The sequence below is a fragment of the Onychomys torridus genome, chromosome 4 (genome assembly GCF_903995425.1).
Source record: "Onychomys torridus chromosome 4, mOncTor1.1, whole genome shotgun sequence".
Lineage (NCBI taxonomy): Eukaryota > Metazoa > Chordata > Mammalia > Rodentia > Cricetidae > Onychomys > Onychomys torridus.
In genome coordinates, this window is record NC_050446.1 from 138,250,954 (window position 1) to 138,269,431 (window position 18,478).

Sequence of the window (18,478 nt, forward strand, 5' to 3'; positions counted from 1 at the left end):
TAAGATGTGAAAGACAGAAGCGAGCGGGGAGAAGACAGGGGTGGGGGTGTAGGAGACATGAGTAGGTGCTTGCATGGAAAGATCCAGAGGGAGGGAGGGAGCCGTGGGCAGGCAGGGCCAAGGATCAGGTTCTTCAAGTTGGCAGAAGAGGAGGGTCAAAGCAAACCTCCTGTTTGCCCCTTCGAGCTCCGCTGTCCACAATTCTATGGACTGGGGACTGGAACCAGGACGGGGCCCAGGGGACATATCTTTCCCCCTGCCAGCTGTGCCTTCAACTGCCAGCTGTGGCCATGTGACTTACCGTTGCGGTGAACTCCCAGAGGTTTGTGGTCCAACAGCTCCAGCTGCTGCCAGACCCACTTGTAATAGGAACTGGAGGACCCCAGGTCTAACATGCGCAGGATCTCACAGCTGCCCTGGACATACAGAGGAACACAAGCCAAGGGTTAAACCTGGACACGCCAGGCAGGCCAGGCTTTGAAAGGAAGCTCTATATCTACCTGACCTAATCCCGTTTTGTTGTAGTTGCTTAATGCATGTCATTCCATGTGTTGTCCTTCATAAAAATGTTATCGTCTCATAAAAACTCAAACCCCTAAAGAAGTATAAAAGCTATACATAACAATGATACAGACAAAAGCCACCACCGATGATACAATGATGAGACAGCTGGCTGCGCTGTCAACTTCAGGTTACACATCCTGTTGATACTGATGTTCCCTGACATACATGTATGTGTGTATATATACACATATTATATAAATAGATAGATATATAGACAGACAGACAGGAGATAGATAGACAGACAGACAGACAGATAGATAGACAGATAGATAACAGATAGACAGATAGACAGACAGATAGATATTTTAGTTTTTCAAGATAGAATTTCTCTGTGTAGCCCTGGACATCCTGGAACTCGCTCTGTAGACCAGGCTGGACTCAAACTCAGAGATCCACCTGTCTCTGTCTCCTGAGTGCTGGGATTAAAGGCGTGTGTGTGCCACCACCGCCCAGCGACTTTTATAATTACACTGCAGTTATACCCGAGGAGCTAGAGAGATGGCTTAGTTGAGAACACTGGCTGCTCTTCCGGGTAAGCCAGGCTCAGTCTCCAGCACCCACACTGCAGTTCACAACCAGCTGTATGTAATTCCAGTTCCAAAGGATCTGATGCCCTCTTCTGGTCTCTGCAGACACCAGGCACACACATGGTGCACTTATATACATACGGGCAAGATACTCATATACATTAAACAACAACAACAACAACAAAACAAAAAACGAAAACCCCTTTTAAAAAAAAGCAAAAAAAAAAATTACCTAGGTTCCCAAGGATGACGTTTACCCCTCAGGTAACTCTAGCAGGTGCAAATGTATATTAAAGCAAAGACAGAAGAGGAGGAGGAGGAGGAGGTGTGGTGGTACACCCTTAGTGCAGGCACTTAGGAGGCAGAGGCAGGCAGATCTCTGTGAGTTCTAGGCCAGCCTCATCTACGTAGCAAATTCCAGGCCATCCAGGGCTATATAGTGAGAGTTTGTCTCAAAAGACAAACAAACAAAAAGAAACCCCAGTTACGCATCAGGTCAAACATATGATTCTATATTATTGCTTAGAACATTATTCTATGCTAATTCTTTATTTGTATGTGTGTACATATTTGTGTGTGTGTGTGTGTGTGTGTGTGTGTGTGTGTGTGTGTATGTGTGTATGTGTGTGTGTGATTCTCTACCTTTTTTTTTTTTTTGAACCCAGGGCCTCTCGCTTGCTAGGCAAGCGCTCTACCGCTGAGCTAAATCCCCAGCCCTCTACCTTATTTTTCTGAGACAGTTTCTCACTGAGCTTGGAGCTCTCAGATTCACTAGACTCCCAGACCAGGGAATCCAAAGGCATGCTCTTGTCTCTCCTCAACATACAGTTGAGTGAAAAATATCAGATGTCTGTACTAAAGCTATTCCATTTATATGAGGTAAAAGTACTCTGTGGTGGAGCTAGAGAGGCAGCTCAGAGGTTAAGAACACTGCTTTTCCAGAAGACCTGGGGTCGATTCCCAGCACCTATATGGCAGCTAACAATCACCTATCTGTAAAACTCCAGTTCCAGGGATCCAACACCCTCTTCTGACCTCCACAGGCACTGTACATATATGGTGCACAGACACACATGCAGGCAAAACACCCACACACATGAAATAAATCTCAAAAGTAACCTGTGATGATATTGTAATAGGAGTGTCTTTGGGGGAATTTTGTCCGAGAAAGGGCACAAGGCTGTCTTCTGGAGGCTGGAAATGTTCAATATGTCAATTTGGTTGATACTTGCCAGGTTTCATATTCATCAAGAGAAATAGTTCAGATTGGCAATTCTACTGCATAAGTTACACTCAAGAAGACAGTTTTATGTTTATATCGTTTTATGGGTGTGTACCTGCTTGTCTGTATTCGCATATGCAGGTACCCTAGGAGACCAGATGATGTCATCTGATCCCTTGGAACTGGAGCTGTAGGCAGGTGTGAGCTGCCTGATGTGGGTGCTGGGAACTGAACCCAGGCCCTCGGCAAGAGCAGCCAGTGCTCTTAACTACAGAGCCAGCTCTCCAGGCCCCAGAAAACATTTTCTAAAAGATTCAGATCTGGCTGTTTCTGATTTGTCAGCATTATCTATAACTTTTATTTTGTTCAACACAGCAAAGCCCCCAATTAAAAACACACAGTCCTCCACCTTTCCAAAGTCCCCTATTCTGGGAGTGGAAATGCTCAGTTCCAGTTAACGCACAATAAGTAGAAAACTCGGGATAAAATTAGGAGAGCTATTGTCTTCCCTCCTCTCCTATGCTAAACCTATAGACTTAGGCTTACTTCTAGACCTAAGGAAAAAAATGACAGTGTAATCCATTTGCAGTGATTGTCTATGCCCTGAACAGCAAGCTACTCCAACATGCATCTTTAACTCTTTTTGTTTGGTTTTGTTTGTTTATTTTTGGAGACAGGGTTTCTCTGTGTAGTCCTGGCTGCCCTGGAATTCGCTCTGTAGATCAGGCTGGCCTTGAACTCACAAAGATCCATCCCTCCATATCTCCCCAGTGCTGGGATTAAATGTGTGCGGCACCACCTCTTTTTTTTTTTTTTTTTTTAAGATTTATTTACTTATTACATATACAGTGTTCTGTCTGCATGTGCCCCTGCAAGCCTGAAGAGGGCGCCAGATCTCATTACAGATGGTTGTGAGCCACCATGTGGTTGCTGGGAATTGAACTCAGGACCTCTGGAAGAGCAGCCAGTGCTCTTAACCTCTGAGCCATCTCTCCAGCCCCCCAACGTATCTTTTAATTCTTACTCAGGCAGCTCCCTGGGCAGGTAGTGGGGTAGGACTTTCCATCTTTAACTTGGACACAGCCTACTTATTTGCTTAGATCCGTTTCCTTAGAAAGGAGGCTTGTGATGATCAGAGTAAAAACTTGAACTCCCAGCATTCCCTTCTCCTGTTCTTCTGATCCTGGGAGTTTGCATCAGATATGAGTCTCCGGGCCAAGAGTGGCAGCACGCACTGTAGGCTCAGCACAACCAAGGCTGAGGCAGGAGGATTTCAAGTTTGAGGTCAGCATGGGATACCCTGAATCAAGAAGAAACAGGAACAAAGCAGTTGTAGCATTCATGAGGTCTCAGGCTTGAATCTCAGCACCAGAAACAACTGCTAAATTCCTTTTATTTCCTATCTTTATAGAAATCTTTTGCCTCTTAATAGGAACTTTAAGAGACACAGACGGGTTGAGCTTAAAAACTACTACTGGAAGGAACAGACATCTAATAAGTCCTTGCTGTTTGCCAGGCACTGTCCTTGGGGTTTCATTCAACAAACGCTTCTCACCCAAGAACTGCAGATGAGAGAGAAATGAGTATTCCTTTTGGAAAAGTCTCTCATAAGCCTTTTTATTGCATCCGATTCTTGCAGAGAGAAGTTCGACCATGTGTCCCGAGTGGCCCGGAATGGATTGATTACGGGCATTAATTGTGTTTGAGATACCAGTGGGAATCCTATTCCCCAACCTCCCTTACAAGAAATCAACCACTGGCGGCTGGCTTCATCCTCAGGAAGCACAGGAGTCAGGCTGCTGAGGAAGTACAAGGAACAGGCAAAGAGCCAGCTACATAGCAAAGAACAGCGAGCAAACAGAGCAGTCCCTTCAGAAGAGCAGGGGCGCCTCATTCCAGCTAGAAGACACACAGGATCTGGTGTGTGGTTGCCTCTTCTAAATTCTCAGAGCCACAGATGAGAATTGTTACATAAACCTTCACATGAAAGGCCAGACTTTAGTAAAACACCGTAAGGAACAGAGTGAACTCCACTGCTGGCCCAGGGGCCCTGCCTACAGCCACACTGTGGCCTCTGTATTACGTCCCCTGGAGGGTCACTCACTTCCGTGCAGGTTTTATGGTGAACCAATCTTTAGGGAAAGACAGGAGTTTCCCTTTTAAAAAAGTACTCTAGCATGCTTCAGAATCCTCGCTTTGTCAACTACCAGCCTTCCTTCTTGGACTTTTGGATAGCTGGGGTGGGAGGCTTGAGAATTTTCATATATATACATATACATAATATAAATAAATATATATGGGGAAATAATTATGGTACATCTTGACAATAAAATATTATTCAACACTAAAAAGAAATCAATTCAAGAGACAAAAATTTCTTAAATGTAAACTTTTAAGTAAAAGTCAAATCTGAAAGGCAATATACTCTAGGATCCCAACCTATGTCATTCTAGAAAAGGCAAAGCTGTAGAGACAATAAAAACAGACCTAAGATTTCTGGCTGGAGGGAATGGGGGAGGCAAAGTTGAGATAGGGAGGTTTTAGGCTAGTACAATTATGGTTGGATACAGGTCACCAAATAGTTGTTAAGACCCATAGACTGTCCAACACAAGGAGTCTGGCCTGAAACTCTATGTGGCCCCGGCTGGCCTCAGTTTTGAGGCAATTCTCCCACCTTAGCATCCCAAGTGCTTGGACTGCAAGAATGCAGGCGTCCAGCACTGCACCTGGCTGACACCTTTGTTGTTTTCTGGACTTGTTTTTTACTTTTTGAAGCACTGTCTTATAGCTCACACTGACCTTGAACTCCCCAGATAAGTTGAGGATGACCCTGAATGCTTGGTCTCCCTCCCAGTGGTGTGATTACATCAAGCTGCCACTGTGGCTGGCAGAATTTGTGTTTCTCATGAGCTCCTGAACGTGGGTGCTGACTGGGCTGCACCGCCTTTAGAAGCCACAGATTGGTGGATGAACATTAACCAAGGAAGCATGTGCTTAAAAAGTTATTTTTTAAAGGTTTATCTTACTATTTTTAATTGCACACACAGGCATATATGCAGAGGTAGGGGTGTGTGTGTGTGTGTGTGTGTGTGTGTGTATGTGTGTGTGTGTGTGTGTGTGTGTGTGTGTGTGTGTGTGAATGCAGTTGCTGACTGAGGCTAGAAGAGTGTATCAGATTCCCTGGAGCTGGAGTTACAGGTGGCTGTGAGCCACCCTCTGTGGGCACTGGAACCCCTCACAGGTCCTTTGTAAGAGAGGTACATGCTCTTAACTGCTTAAGCCTCTCTCTAGTCTACATTTTAAAAAAACTATTCTGATTATTAAACTAGTTCTTATCTCAAGGCTTTATGAATTCAACGGTCCCATTTTACAGATGAAAACAACAAAAGGCATCCCAGCTGGCCATGGTGGTATTGATGCCCGGTCCTGTAATCTCAGTGCTCCAGAGAACAAGAAATTTAATCCAGCCCTTTTGAATGTGTAGGGACTGGAACTAGTCACTTCAATTTCAGCTCCTGGGAGCAAAGGTCCTGGGGCTCTTTGGGCCCCATTGATCGATGCACTTAATGAGCCTGGTTCTGGGTTGGATCAAGTGGATACACTTGATTACTCCGGCACTGGCGGGGGAGTGGCTTCCCCTTTGGCCTGAGTGTCAGGTTTTTGCAGTTAGGATCTGTTTCTGCAGGTTCCCACACTCCTCCATCTCTCCACTAATTTGCTACCTACTTAACAGCCTGCAATAAATCCCTTTTTGCTCCCTGTTGGTCAGACTGAATTCTTCCCCCTGGGCCTGGCCCTGAAGAACAACACTCCCCCTAGTGGCGCTACTAAGGTTAACAACAGGGAAAATACACATTTACATGTTCATTCTGTACATAAATGCTACTACCTTCAGGCCAGCTGTGGGGCACATGTACTCCCAGCACTGACGAGTTAGAAACAGGAGGATGAAGAGTTCAAGGCCACCTTGGGCTACAGAGGGAGACTCTGTCTCCAAAATAAAACAAATATGAAAACGTACAACTAATAAAAACTCACCTTTAAAAGGGGGTGGGGATATATCTCAGCGATCAATCCCTTACCCACTTTTGTGAAGGGCCCCAGGTTCAGTCCTCAGCACAGCAAATAGAGTGTGTCAAGACCACTTTACAGAATCAAATATGCACACTACAGAAATTACAGATAGCCCACCTCAAGACCACTCTGCAGAATCAAATATGCACACTATAGGAATTACAGATAGCCCACCTCAAGACCACTCTGCAGAATCAAATATGCACACTACAGAAATTAGATAGCCCACCTCAAGACCACTCTGCAGAATCAAATATGCACACTATAGGAATTACAGATAGCCCACCGATTCTCAGCGATTTTGATGATGCTGTCTGAACTCCGCACTAATCCATCCTCACCAGACCAGACAGGATTTGACAAGAGAAACCGAAGGCGGCATTTCCCTAGTGAGTGTAATCAAAGTCTCATCCACCTCCACCATGTGTCTTTGACCACTCAGGCGCCCAGGAACGACGGTCAGTAAACTGAGACTTCTTGCAGCTCTCACCCATGCTTGTCAAGGGTTGTGAATTCCTCAGTGACTCGGATAATAGAGGGCCACATGCCACAGCACAACTGTGGAGGTCAAAGATCAACTTTCAGGAGTTGATTCTCTCCTTCCACCGTGTGAATTCCAAGGACTGAACTCAGTTCATCAGGCTTAGCAGCAAGCTCCTCTTAAGATTAAAGGTGTGCACCACCATGGCCAGCCCCATCTTAATTTTCTATTCCCCATTGAGGTGACCTTTTACTGTATAATCACCAACGTCATTACTGTTCCAAAGTCTGTGCAAGATAGGTTACCGTGAGTAATCTCCCACAGATAAGCCCTGTCCTTGGTCCCCCATTCTGCAGTGACACTATGCACTTCTGTTTCCTCCTCGGTAAGGACAAATGCATTTGTTTCATGCTGTGGGACTGCAGCACACCGAGGCTCTCTGTTAGTATCTTCAGCAGTGACTCAAGGCTTGGACAGGAAGAGGCATTGTGTTGCGATTCCACAGAATGAACCAGACCAGTTTTCAGCTCTGCTTTTGACGGAAGAGTTCTGGAGCAGCTTGCAGGAGCTGCATGAATCCAAAAGAGCTGCAGCTGTTACCCTGTGTCTCCCATGCAAGTACTCTAAGATGTCTATAGATGCAGTTATTGTTAACAAAACAATTAAGTAAAAAGTAAGTATTGTGTTACCAACTCATAAAGTGCCTGAAAATGAAACCCTCGGCTCGGGCCAGCCCATACAAGTCCGTTCCAGTCATGTCAATCTTGTGCATTCCTTTGATCTATGGGCTCAACACTTGAGGTTCATCTTCCTTTCACCTCCTTCAGGAGGCTCCTTAAAGCCTCCAGACTTGCAGCTTCCCCTTCCCCAGTCCTTGGAGATCATTCACATACACCCATCCCTTGGCACTTGGCATTGACAACTTTGGCTATGGGCCAGATCCAGTGGAGGAGATACAGAAAACATCTTCTCCAACATTGTATCCATTCACATCCTGGACCAACACAACTTGACAAAAATGCACCAAATCTCTCTGGTGACTTACAGTGTAAGGAACCGGCAGGTCAACTCCAATGCCAGTTCTGGAAGGGCTTTGTAGTCAGATAGACCCGAAGTGAACCTTGCCTCTCACCCCAACTCTGTGACATTGGACAGACATTTCATAGTCTTGTGCCTCAGTTTACTCTTCTGTTAAATGAGAATGAGGGCCCTACCAATCTTTGGGAGGTTACTGTGAGACCAAAATGAGACACAATATGTGAAACATAAACAAGAATTTAGCTATGGTCAACCATGGTCTACCAGACTAAGATATCAAGTGGGAAGCTTCAGAAATATACAAACTTTAGGTTTGAAGTTGTGCACCCTTCTGAGTAGTCAGCCTACTGTTCTGCCTGGGACGTGAACCATGGCCAATGTATCCATACTGTATGTGCTACCTACTTGTGAGGCACTTTATAGCTCTCTCTTATCAGCTCAACTGTTGTAGTACCACAGTGCTATGGTCAGGTAACTTTATTTTACTTAACAGTGGTCCCAAACACAAAAATTGTGATTTTGTGAAACAAATATGCCAAAGAAAGGCTATAAATTATCTTCTTTATATTTCATCTTACATCATCACAAAAAGGGTGAGGATATAGTATTTCGGTATATAACAGTTCCACTTTATGATAACTTAATCTCTTACTGTGCCTAACTTATAAATCTGAATATAAAAATGTATGTAGAGAAAGATGTAGTCCATAGAGAGTTAGGTCCTACACATAGTTTCCAACATTTGATATGCATTCCCATCTCTACCCCCAACAACAGGGTCACGCTGTGTGTCCCAAAACTCCCACAACCCTCTGAGGCAAGCATGCCCTGTTTTGCAGACCTTAAATTGGCACGTGGAGGGTCAGGAAAGGACACAAGCTGCGTCTATTGCAGAACTGGCTCGGACCATGTCTGCCTGGCTTTGAGTTGGACCTACTCTTCCCAGCTTTGCTCCCTGCTCAGACGCTCACCTTGCAGATAAATGTGACAAAGGACGAATCCACAAAGTCTTTTATCACCAGCTGTCCATGTGAGAACTTCTCCAGCCTTCCCAAAGCTACTATCTGCCAGAGTTTCTCATCAGACCAAGACTGGAACAGGTCCAACTTCCTGGGGGAAGAGGGAAGCCTATTAGAATTTATCACCCAGTATTAGAAGGTTCCAGAAAGGGGCCTTGTTCTTTGACTCTTGAGAAAATGCCTGGGGTGAGAGAACCACGTCACCCCAGTCTACGGTCAGCATCCTGCATTTCCTCAAGGCCTTCCTCTTCAGCTGAGTGGCCCCCTCCCTGTCGCTGCTCCGCCATCCGGGAATCTTCTTTCTGACTCCATTTCTCCTACACCCTACGATTCTGGCTCTTCCCATAGAAAGGAAGGTGAGCTCAGGTAGTTGCTTGCTTCAGCACACTGGCTACTTGGTTCCCAGCCAAGGGGTCCTGCCCTAACTTTTGGTCCTGGAGCTTTCACAAACCTCTAACTGCCTCTGGACAGTAAGCTTCGAACATTTAGCTCAGAGCCTGGGGAGAGGCGAGATGTCTGGAATCTTTTGGAATTGTTTAAAGGCTCACTACAAAGCAGCCATCTCTTCTCTGACCTCACGCACCATGAGTCACAAGCTACCTCCTCTGTTTGGTGGCTTCATGGGGCTGCTAACAATGATAGGTTTCCCTCAGTTCTAACATGGACTCAGGTTGACTGAGCTGGTTAACTCAAGTTGGCTCATGCATCAAATACACTGAGTTCACTTCTGAGCATCATATGGGAACAGGGTCCACACCCTGACCTCAGAAGGGTATCTAGAAAGGAGGAGGAGTGTGGTGGTATTGTTTCCCACAATATTGTGCACCCTAATAAACTTATCTGGGGTCAGAGAACAGAACAGCCACTAGACACAGAGCCACAAATGGTGGCTAGAAAATGGGAAGAGAGCCGGGCGGTGGTGGCGCACGCCTGTAATCCCAGCACTTGGGAGGCAGAGGCAGGCGGATCTTTGTGAGTTAGAAGGCCAGCCTGGTCTACCAAGCAAGATCCAGGAAAGGCGCAAAGCTACACAGAGAAATCCTGTCTCAAAAAAACCAAAAAAAAAAAAAAAAAAAAAGAAAGAAAGAAAGAAAGAAAGAAAGAAAGAAAGAAAGAAAATGGGAAGAGCAAGCCATAGCAGAAGTTGGGCAGTGGTGGTGCATGCCTTTAATCCCAGCACTTGGGAGTCAGAGCTAGCCAGATCTCTGAGTTCAGGGCCACTTTAGAAACAGCTAGGCAAGGTGACACAGCCTTTAATCCCAGAAACCCAACCTTTAATCCCAGGGAGTGGAGGCAGAAAGGGAAAGATTGTGTAAGGCGTGAAGACCAGAAACTAGAAGCATTTGGCTGGTTAAGCTTTTAGGCTTTGGAGCAGCACAGTTCAGCTGAGACCCATTGGGATGAGGACATAGAAGCATGTAGTCTGAGGAAACAAAATCAGCTGAGGAACTGGCAAGGTGAGGAAGCTGTGGCTTGTTCTGCTTCTCTGATCTTCCATCATTCACTCCAATAACTGGCCTCAGGTTTGTTCTTATTAATAAGACCTGTTAAGATTCCTGCTTCAGAGAGGAACATGCCCAGAAGAACATAGCACCTACTGTGCGCCATGCACTGGGCCCTATCCCCATCACTTCATCCCCTCTTAAAGTCTAGAGAGAGACCTCATCATCCCCATTTCATGAAGCAAGAGACTAAAACCCAAGATTTGAAGCTCTACCTCAACTTACCTTAGAACCCGAGGGTGTGGATTTGAGGTGGGCCCATGTCCTAGGCCCAGAACAAACTGATACAATCATAGCAATGAGCTGTGGCTTGTAAAGCTTCTGAACAGGGAGCTGCTAAACCACAAACAACTGAACTATAACACACTACTAACTAGGCCGTAATAATACAGTCCTCTTTCATAGCTCATATTGCATCAGATCAAGTGCCTAGTTGGGATGCTCAGAATTTGCTTTGATTCTGAGAGCTATATACATAATTCCTTATTTTGCTTTGCTTTGCTCTGTTCAAATAAGCTCCACTAAATTTAATTATCCATGGAATTTTCCTTTTTTTTTTTTTGTATGTGGAGCTGAGGATCGAACCCAGGGCCTTGAGCTTGCTAGGCAAGTGCTCTACCACTGAGCTAAATCCCCAACCCGGAATTTTCCTTTGAATAAGCCTAAGAGCTGAGGCTAGTGTCAGACCCACATTTGTGCTCCTCTCAGACTCCCCTGCCTTTCTGAGCTCCACCCTCTCAGGGATGCTGTCTCCCAGGCTCAGCCACAGAGGCTGCATCCTCCATCCAGCGCAGATTCGTTGGTTAACATTTATTTGATGAATATTGTAGTTAGTGATTTCCTGCCTGGCCCACAGTCAGGACAAATCTCTCTCACCAGCCAGTCCCACAGTCACTCAGACCCAACCAAGTAAACACACAGAGACTTATATTGCTTACAAACTGTATGGCCGTGGCAGGCTTCTTGTTATCTACTTTTTCTATCTTAAATTAACCCATTTCTGTTAGTCTATACTTTGCCACATGGCTTATGGCTTACCGGTGTCTTTACATGTTGCTTCTCATGGCAGCGGCTAGCAGTGTCTCTTCCCAGCCTTCCCCTCTTCCTTGTCCCGCCTACCCTATCCTTCCTGCCTGGCTACTGGCCAATCAGCACTTTACTTATTTTAAACAATCAGAGCAACACATTTGACATACAGACCATCCCACAGCAGAATATCATGTAAGCTTAGCACTCTGACAGCAGATTACAATGGTGGCCAAATCTGGTCCCTGTTGGCACACTGCTGTCAGCCATGGCATGCAAACTATGAGGGAATGACCACACAACGGAGAGTCACAGGATGGATAGGGTTTGTAAGAGACACGGGACACAACAGAATGGTAGATGGGGCACCCTGCCTATCTGGGGTGAGAACAGAGGGAGTACATTAGTAAAATTGGATGTTGAGACCCTGTTACTTTGAAATTAGACATGCCATCATCCTGAGCCCTGATACTCTCATCTACACACTGAGGAAAATAAAAGGGACAACCTCGTGGGACAGCACATAAGACTAGGTGTGAAACAAGTACAAAGCACTAGCACCCTGCCTGGCAAGCGCTCAGTATGTGTTAGCTACTCCTGTGTTCTCCTGTTCCATGGGGAGAGACACTTCAGCCGAGATCTGAAGGCATACCTGGATCTGGCTAGAGAGAGAAGTTGGGTGGGAGTGGGTATGTTAGGGCACCTCAGGCCGTCAGAATGTCTCCAACCACGGGCACAGCCAAACACAAGGAAGAGGAGAGATCTCGAATGAGGTGGAGTTACCTAAAAAAATTGTACCGATAGCGAGTTTCCTTCTGGACTTCATCGTCCAGCTTATTTGCAAGGAAATCCTCCCGGTCGACAACCAGGAACTCTGTTTCCTCCATGCAGACCACTGTGGCTCTCCTTACTGAAGTGCTCAGAAGGCCCATTTCCTGGTGGGTGAACAGGGACAAGGGCAAGTGTGAGGCCACACCCAGTCCTGCACCCACCTCCCCACCGAGGGCCCCTTCCATACTCCCACTCACCCCCACCCTACCACTACACACTCCCTTTATCTATTGTTTGTGGAAAAAAGGTCTGCTCCAGGCCAGAGGAAGAGGGGGAGCTGGAAAGGCCTCTCTGTGGAGTCTATGGCACCCCTATGTCTATGGAGCAAAACAGGGACTATACTCCTTAAGTATCAGGTGAAGAGGTCAGCTTTGGCCATTGTGTAGTCCAACTCATCAGCGTTTGACAGGTAAGAGCCCGGGGGTGCACGTGGGCCAGTGACACGCACAGAGGCTAAGGCGGGCAGGGCTTGGATAAGGGTTGGAGCAGGAGTCCTGTCATACCCCACCCCCAGCCCAGGAAGTGAGGCCCTTCCCCGACTTACCCCAAAACAGCCACCCTTGCGCAGCAGCGTTGGGTGAGGGTCCAGGAAGGCACTGCTCCCATCTTCATCCTCGGTCACGGCAACCGTGCCCAGATAGATGAAATAAAAACTATTGCCTCTCTGCCCCTTCTTGACGATCACACGCCTGCGGCCAAACCTGGGAAAGGTTTGACTTCTGAGTAAGAATTGCTCCGGACTCAGGGCTGTGTGCTCTGGGACATGAAGGCACAACCCTGGGGTAAGAAGCTTCAGAACGGCCAGCCCCAGCCTGTCTCTCTGGACCCTTCCCTCACACCTAGCCAGTCTCCTGCCTCAGTTATGCTGAGGCGGCGGCTTCAGTCTGCCTCACTGTTGGTTAAGCTGAGCACCTGTGAGTGCTCCTGAGTGCATGTGATGAAAGGGATGTCCAGCACAGCGGACATGTGGAGAGACGGAACAGTGGTAAGCAGTGGCTTTAGAGTCACACCAGGACCCCAATTCTGGTTCTGCACGTGGCTGTGTGACTCTCAGCGGGTCACCTCCTCTTTCTCTTGTCTGTGAACTACAGTGACGAGTCTGGGAAGAGACAGATGAAGGGGTTGGTGGGGCTGTTGGCCGGTGGGAGCTCTAGATGCCAAACCTGATAACTCAAGCTTGTTATCAAGGACCCGTGTGATGGAAAGAGAGAACTCGTTCCCTCAAGTTGTCCCCTGACCTCCACACAGGTGTTGCGCGTGCCCTTCCCAATTTAAGGAGAGAGAGAAAGAGGCATCATCTCTCTAGCTGCTCTCTACCCAACTTAGGGCACAGACATCCAAGCCTAGGGCAAATAGGATTTGTTAGCAGTTCTCTCTGTGTGTCTCTGTCTGTCTGTCTCTCTATTATTATTTTTTATTTTTGGTTTTTTGGAGTCAAAAGCTCTGTGTAGCTTTGGAGCCTGTCTTGGAACTTGCTCTATAGACCAAGCTGGCCTTGAACTCACAGAAATCTGCCTGCCTCTGCCGAGGTGAGGATTGAACCCAGGGCCTTGCTAGGCAAGGACTCTACAACTGAGATAAATCCCCAATCCCCACACTGATGATTCTAGGCAAAGCCAATCCAATGGAAGCAAATAAAGGAGGAAAGAAAGAAGGAAAAATCCCAAGCCTGACCCAAGAGATGCTCTTTCCCTCTCTGAGTCAGACTGCAGGCGGGCATTAGGAGCTATGACATCTTAGCATTACAAGGAGGGAGGCTGGGCCTGGGAACATGGGCCTGACCTGCCAGCTACCAAGAGGCTGAGGCAAGAAGATCTCCTGTTCGGGGCTTGCCTGGGCTTAGAGTGAGATTAAAGCCAGCCAAGACAACTCAGTAAGACCCTGTCTCAAAACACAAAAATATGAAAAAAGGGCTGGGGATGTTCTTCAGAGGAAGAGTGCGTAAGTGCCAGGCCCCAAGTTCAATCCCCGGCAAGAGAAGATTAACAGGGCAGACACAGTCCTGCTTCCACTGACCTGCTAAATCTAGCTGAGACTGACTTTTCAGATGAGCCTCAAGGCCTTCCCTGGGGCTGAGTTTCCTTTATAGCTGAAGACGTCTGTCCGTCTAAAAGCTAATTCCTGGTCCCAGAAATGACTAACAATTAGCAGGAGGCTTTAAATGATCCTCACTTTGCTTATCTCTCCCCAAATCTCTCTATTCTTAATACACTCACCATCATCATCACTTCACTAATGAAAACTCCAAGGCTCAGAAGGTTAAGTGGCTTCTTGGAGTAACCCTGGGGCAGAGGTGGCATTGTCTGCTAGCTCTGCATTTTCTTTCTTCCTTCGCGACACCACTCAGCTGGCCTGCCCTTCTTTCCTCCTTCCTTGTTCCTTTAACATGGAATCTCTACAGAAAAGAGTGAACTGCTCTTCCCCTCTGGACTTGAACAAAGCAAATGGTCTCTCTTCCCGGAATGCCCTGGTCTACACATCTTTTGTCAAATCTATCTCCTCCTTAAAGTAATTTTGTGACTATTGCATTAGTGTGTGTTTGTGTGGAGGCCAGAGCACCACATGCAGGGGTTGCCTCTCCCTTCACTGTGTGAGTCCCAAGGGAGGGAACTTGGGTGGTCAGGCTTGGAGGCCAACACTTAACTCACACCAGGCCTCACCTATTCTAATACCATCCTTTCTGTGAGACTCACCATCAAGCCATCGTGCCCAAGGAACCTCTAGTTCTAGGGGATCTGAAGTCTCTGACCTCCACAGGAGCCCGAGCACACACACACAATTGAAAATAAAACACACCTTTAAAAATAGTAAAATTGGGCTGGAGAGATGGCTCATAGGTTAATAGCACCGACTGCTCTTCCAGAGGTCCTGAGTTCAATTCCCAGCACCCACATGGTGGCTCACAACCATCTGTAATGAGATCTGGCACCCTCTTCTGTGTACATAACAAATAAATAAATCTTTTAAAAAAAAGACGTGATAAATACATTTCTTTGAAAAATCTGCAACTTGAACATTACGTGAAATGTAGTATGTTTTCTTGTGTGTGAGGTGTATACACTTGTTTGCTTGTGCACATGTGGGGAGTGGGTACACATGCAAATGCGTGTGGAGGCCAGAGGGTGTCTCCCTTGGTCATTTGTTTTGTTTTGTTTGTTTGTTTGGTTTGGTTTGGTTTTTCGAGACAGGGTTTCTCTGTGTAACAGCCGTGGCTGTTCTGGAACTCACTTTGTAGACCAGGCTGGCCTCGAACTCACGGAGATCCACCTGCCTCTGCCTCTGGAGTACTGGGATCCAAGTGTTGTGTCACCACCACCTGCTCTGGTCATTCTTCACCTTATGTTTTCATTACATTTATTCATTTATTTACCGTGTGTGTGTGTGTGTGTGTGTGTGTGTGTGTGTGTGTGCGTGTGTGTGTGCGCGCACACTTGATTTGAATATAGTTTGTCCCTTGGAAACTCTAGCTGGAGTTTCTGGTCCATTGTAAGGTACTGAGAGTGAAAACTTAATCCCAGGCCCCTGGGAAGTCATTAGGATTAGATAAAACTTGGCCAATGGCATAGTTTAGTGGAAAAGCATGTTCTTAGCATGCATAGGACTGTGTGTTCAACCTACAGGGCCAAGGGGAAAAAAGGACTGAACTAAATCAGCAGCGTGCACCCTCACGATCAAATACTGGTAGCTTCTTAAGAAGAAAAACCGAAGGATATTATTATATAGGCTCCCTGACTTTCACCATATGATGCTTGGGGCTCTACCAGGAAGGTCATCTCCAGATGTGAGTCCTGGCTCTTGACCCAGACTGTAAGCCAAAAGTCTCTTTCCTTTATAACTAGCCCAACTGTACATTACTAGTCACAGAAAATGGACTAAGACACAGTGACTAGGACGAATGTTCTCCCTCTCTGACCCTCACTTCTGCATGTGAAAAGCGTGTGATTTGGACCAGCTCGGTTCCGAACCCCTGTCGGATCATTTCAGATTCCTTGACTGTAATTGCAGGACTCTCAGGAAGTGACTAAGCTAGGCTGCGGCTCTTAGCAACAAGCACTCAGAAGACCTGCCATGTCTTCTCCATCTGGGGTCCTCCTGCCTAGTCCCACCTAGGCCAGGAGCCAGGGGCTGTGTGCCTCACTGACCTTTCAAAGCGCATGACCTTGGCCAGGAGCAGCTGCAGGGCCTCTGCATAGTTGCGGTAGCAATCTAGAACCTGTAGAACATTGCAGAGGGCCTGGATCTCCTGATCCGTCCTCCAGGATGGCTGCTTCTGTGTGATATAAATGGCCCTTGGAGGGAGGTGACCCTGGGGAGACACAGTCAGAGGATTCTAGCTAGCAACTCTCCATATTCTTGCTTGTATGCTTGCCTGTTCTACACATGGTTGCAGCTAACACGGACTGAGGGCTGCATGCCAACCATCAGAGTGAGTATCTACACACCCAGCTCACTGCATCTTCATCCATCCCAAGAATCATTCCCATTTTGGTGAAGAAACTCAGAAAATCAACAGATCGGCCACCTTCCAAGGCAGTGTATGGGGCTGTCCTTGCTCCAGGACCTCGTGGTCTCCAGCACAAACACAACTGGGGGAGAGTCGTCCTTGTCTCAGCTAACACGTTCTTCTGTGTAGGGACCAATGAGACCTGACTCACTGGACTGTCTCTAGCTACAGGTTGTGCCAGAGGATATTCCTTCTGAAACCCTCTTCCTTTTCTTGACTCCTATGCACAGAGTGTCCCTCAGCTGTAGAATTCTGTGGTGTTAGAGAGGTCCCTGATTCACCCTGAATGAATTGAAGCAAAATTTTGGTAACCCTTCCATGCCAAGCATCAGGCATCGACTCTGAAAACTGAAGGAACACAGAATTTAGAAGACTTCCTTACTGTGTTTCACCAATGAGGGGGCATGAAAAATTGGACTGTCCAGGAGGGCCAAGTACCAGGACCCATACCTCCAAAGGGGTGAGGGTGGAGCATGGGATGGGCCCTGGAGCACTAGTACCAGTTAGAAAGTTCTGCTCCCCCTTTCCTCAGAGAACAGCCCAAATGGCTACTACAGACCTAGGTCAGATCAGGTCTGAGCCAGTGAGAATGTGACTGCTTCCTACAATCAGACAGGTTCCTTTACAATTAAAATTGATACATAAATAAAAATTTAATATCCAGGATTTGGTGGTTAGAAGAGAGGAAGTTGGGCATGGTGGCGCACACCTTTAATCCCAGCACTTGGGAGGCAGAGATAGGCAGATCTCCATGAGTTCGAGGCCAGCCTGGTCTATAAAGTGAGTTCCAGGAGAGCCAGTGCTATACAGAGAAATTCTGTCTCAAAAAAAAAAAAAAAAGGAAGGTAATGATGCTTGAGCCGTGGGACCACATCACACAGCCCAAAGACCCACACAGACATAAAGACCTTCTCCTGTCAGAGTGGGACTACCACTTGAAGGACATCTAACACAGGAGGGGACATGCTGTCAGCATCCCTCGGAGAGCTCAGGGCCAAACCAGAATTCACCAACAGGCCACAGGCTTTCCCACCACCTGGTTTAATTCTCCTCTCTCTGGGCCTATCACATCCTCCGTTTTGCTTTCTGCTGATTTCCGGTGAGTCCAAACCCAGAAACTCCCTCGGATTGGACCTCCTCAGCTAAATAGTGGTAAGTTGGTGTGCTAGGGCCAGGGGACAGGATCATTGTGACCAGAAATGGAATGGCTACTTCCATGAGTGCCGGCAGACCTGAACTAAAACCAGTTTTGAGTAGGGCTTCTTACACCCTGAAACAGACAGAAGAGCAGACCCACCCCAATGCCCACACAGGGCAAAGTCCGCACCCCACACACCTCCAGACCCACCCTGACCCCACACAGGGCAAAGTCCGTGACCCACACACCTCCAGACCCACCCCGACCCCCACACAGGGCAAAGTCCGCACCCCACACACCTCCAGACCCACCCTGACCCCACACAGGGCAAAGTCCGTGACCCACACACCTCCAGACCCACCCCGACCCCCACACAGGGCAAAGTCCGCACCCCACACACCTCCAGACCCACCCTGACCCCACACAGGGCAAAGTCCGCACCCCACATACCTCCAGACCCACCCCGACCCCCACACAGGGCAAAGTCCGCACCCCACACACCTCCAGACCCACCCTGACCCCACACAGGGCAAAGTCCGCACCCCACACACC

The 18,478-nt window shown here is 47.3% G+C and overlaps 1 protein-coding gene across 2 annotated transcripts in view; it reads right to left on the bottom strand.

Moving 5' to 3' along the window:
* The window catches only part of Cnbd2 (cyclic nucleotide binding domain containing 2), a 75,577-nt gene that overhangs the window by 20,689 nt on the left and 36,410 nt on the right, over positions 1–18,478 (bottom strand). For both annotated transcript variants that reach the window (XM_036184832.1, XM_036184834.1), the window contains 5 exons: positions 16,427–16,590; positions 12,829–12,985; positions 12,237–12,388; positions 8,878–9,016; positions 302–416 (listed from right to left, as the gene is read on the bottom strand). In XM_036184832.1, the coding sequence (XP_036040725.1) occupies positions 302–416; positions 8,878–9,016; positions 12,237–12,388; positions 12,829–12,985; positions 16,427–16,590 (727 nt within the window). The remainder of the gene's footprint in view (positions 1–301; positions 417–8,877; positions 9,017–12,236; positions 12,389–12,828; positions 12,986–16,426; positions 16,591–18,478) is intronic.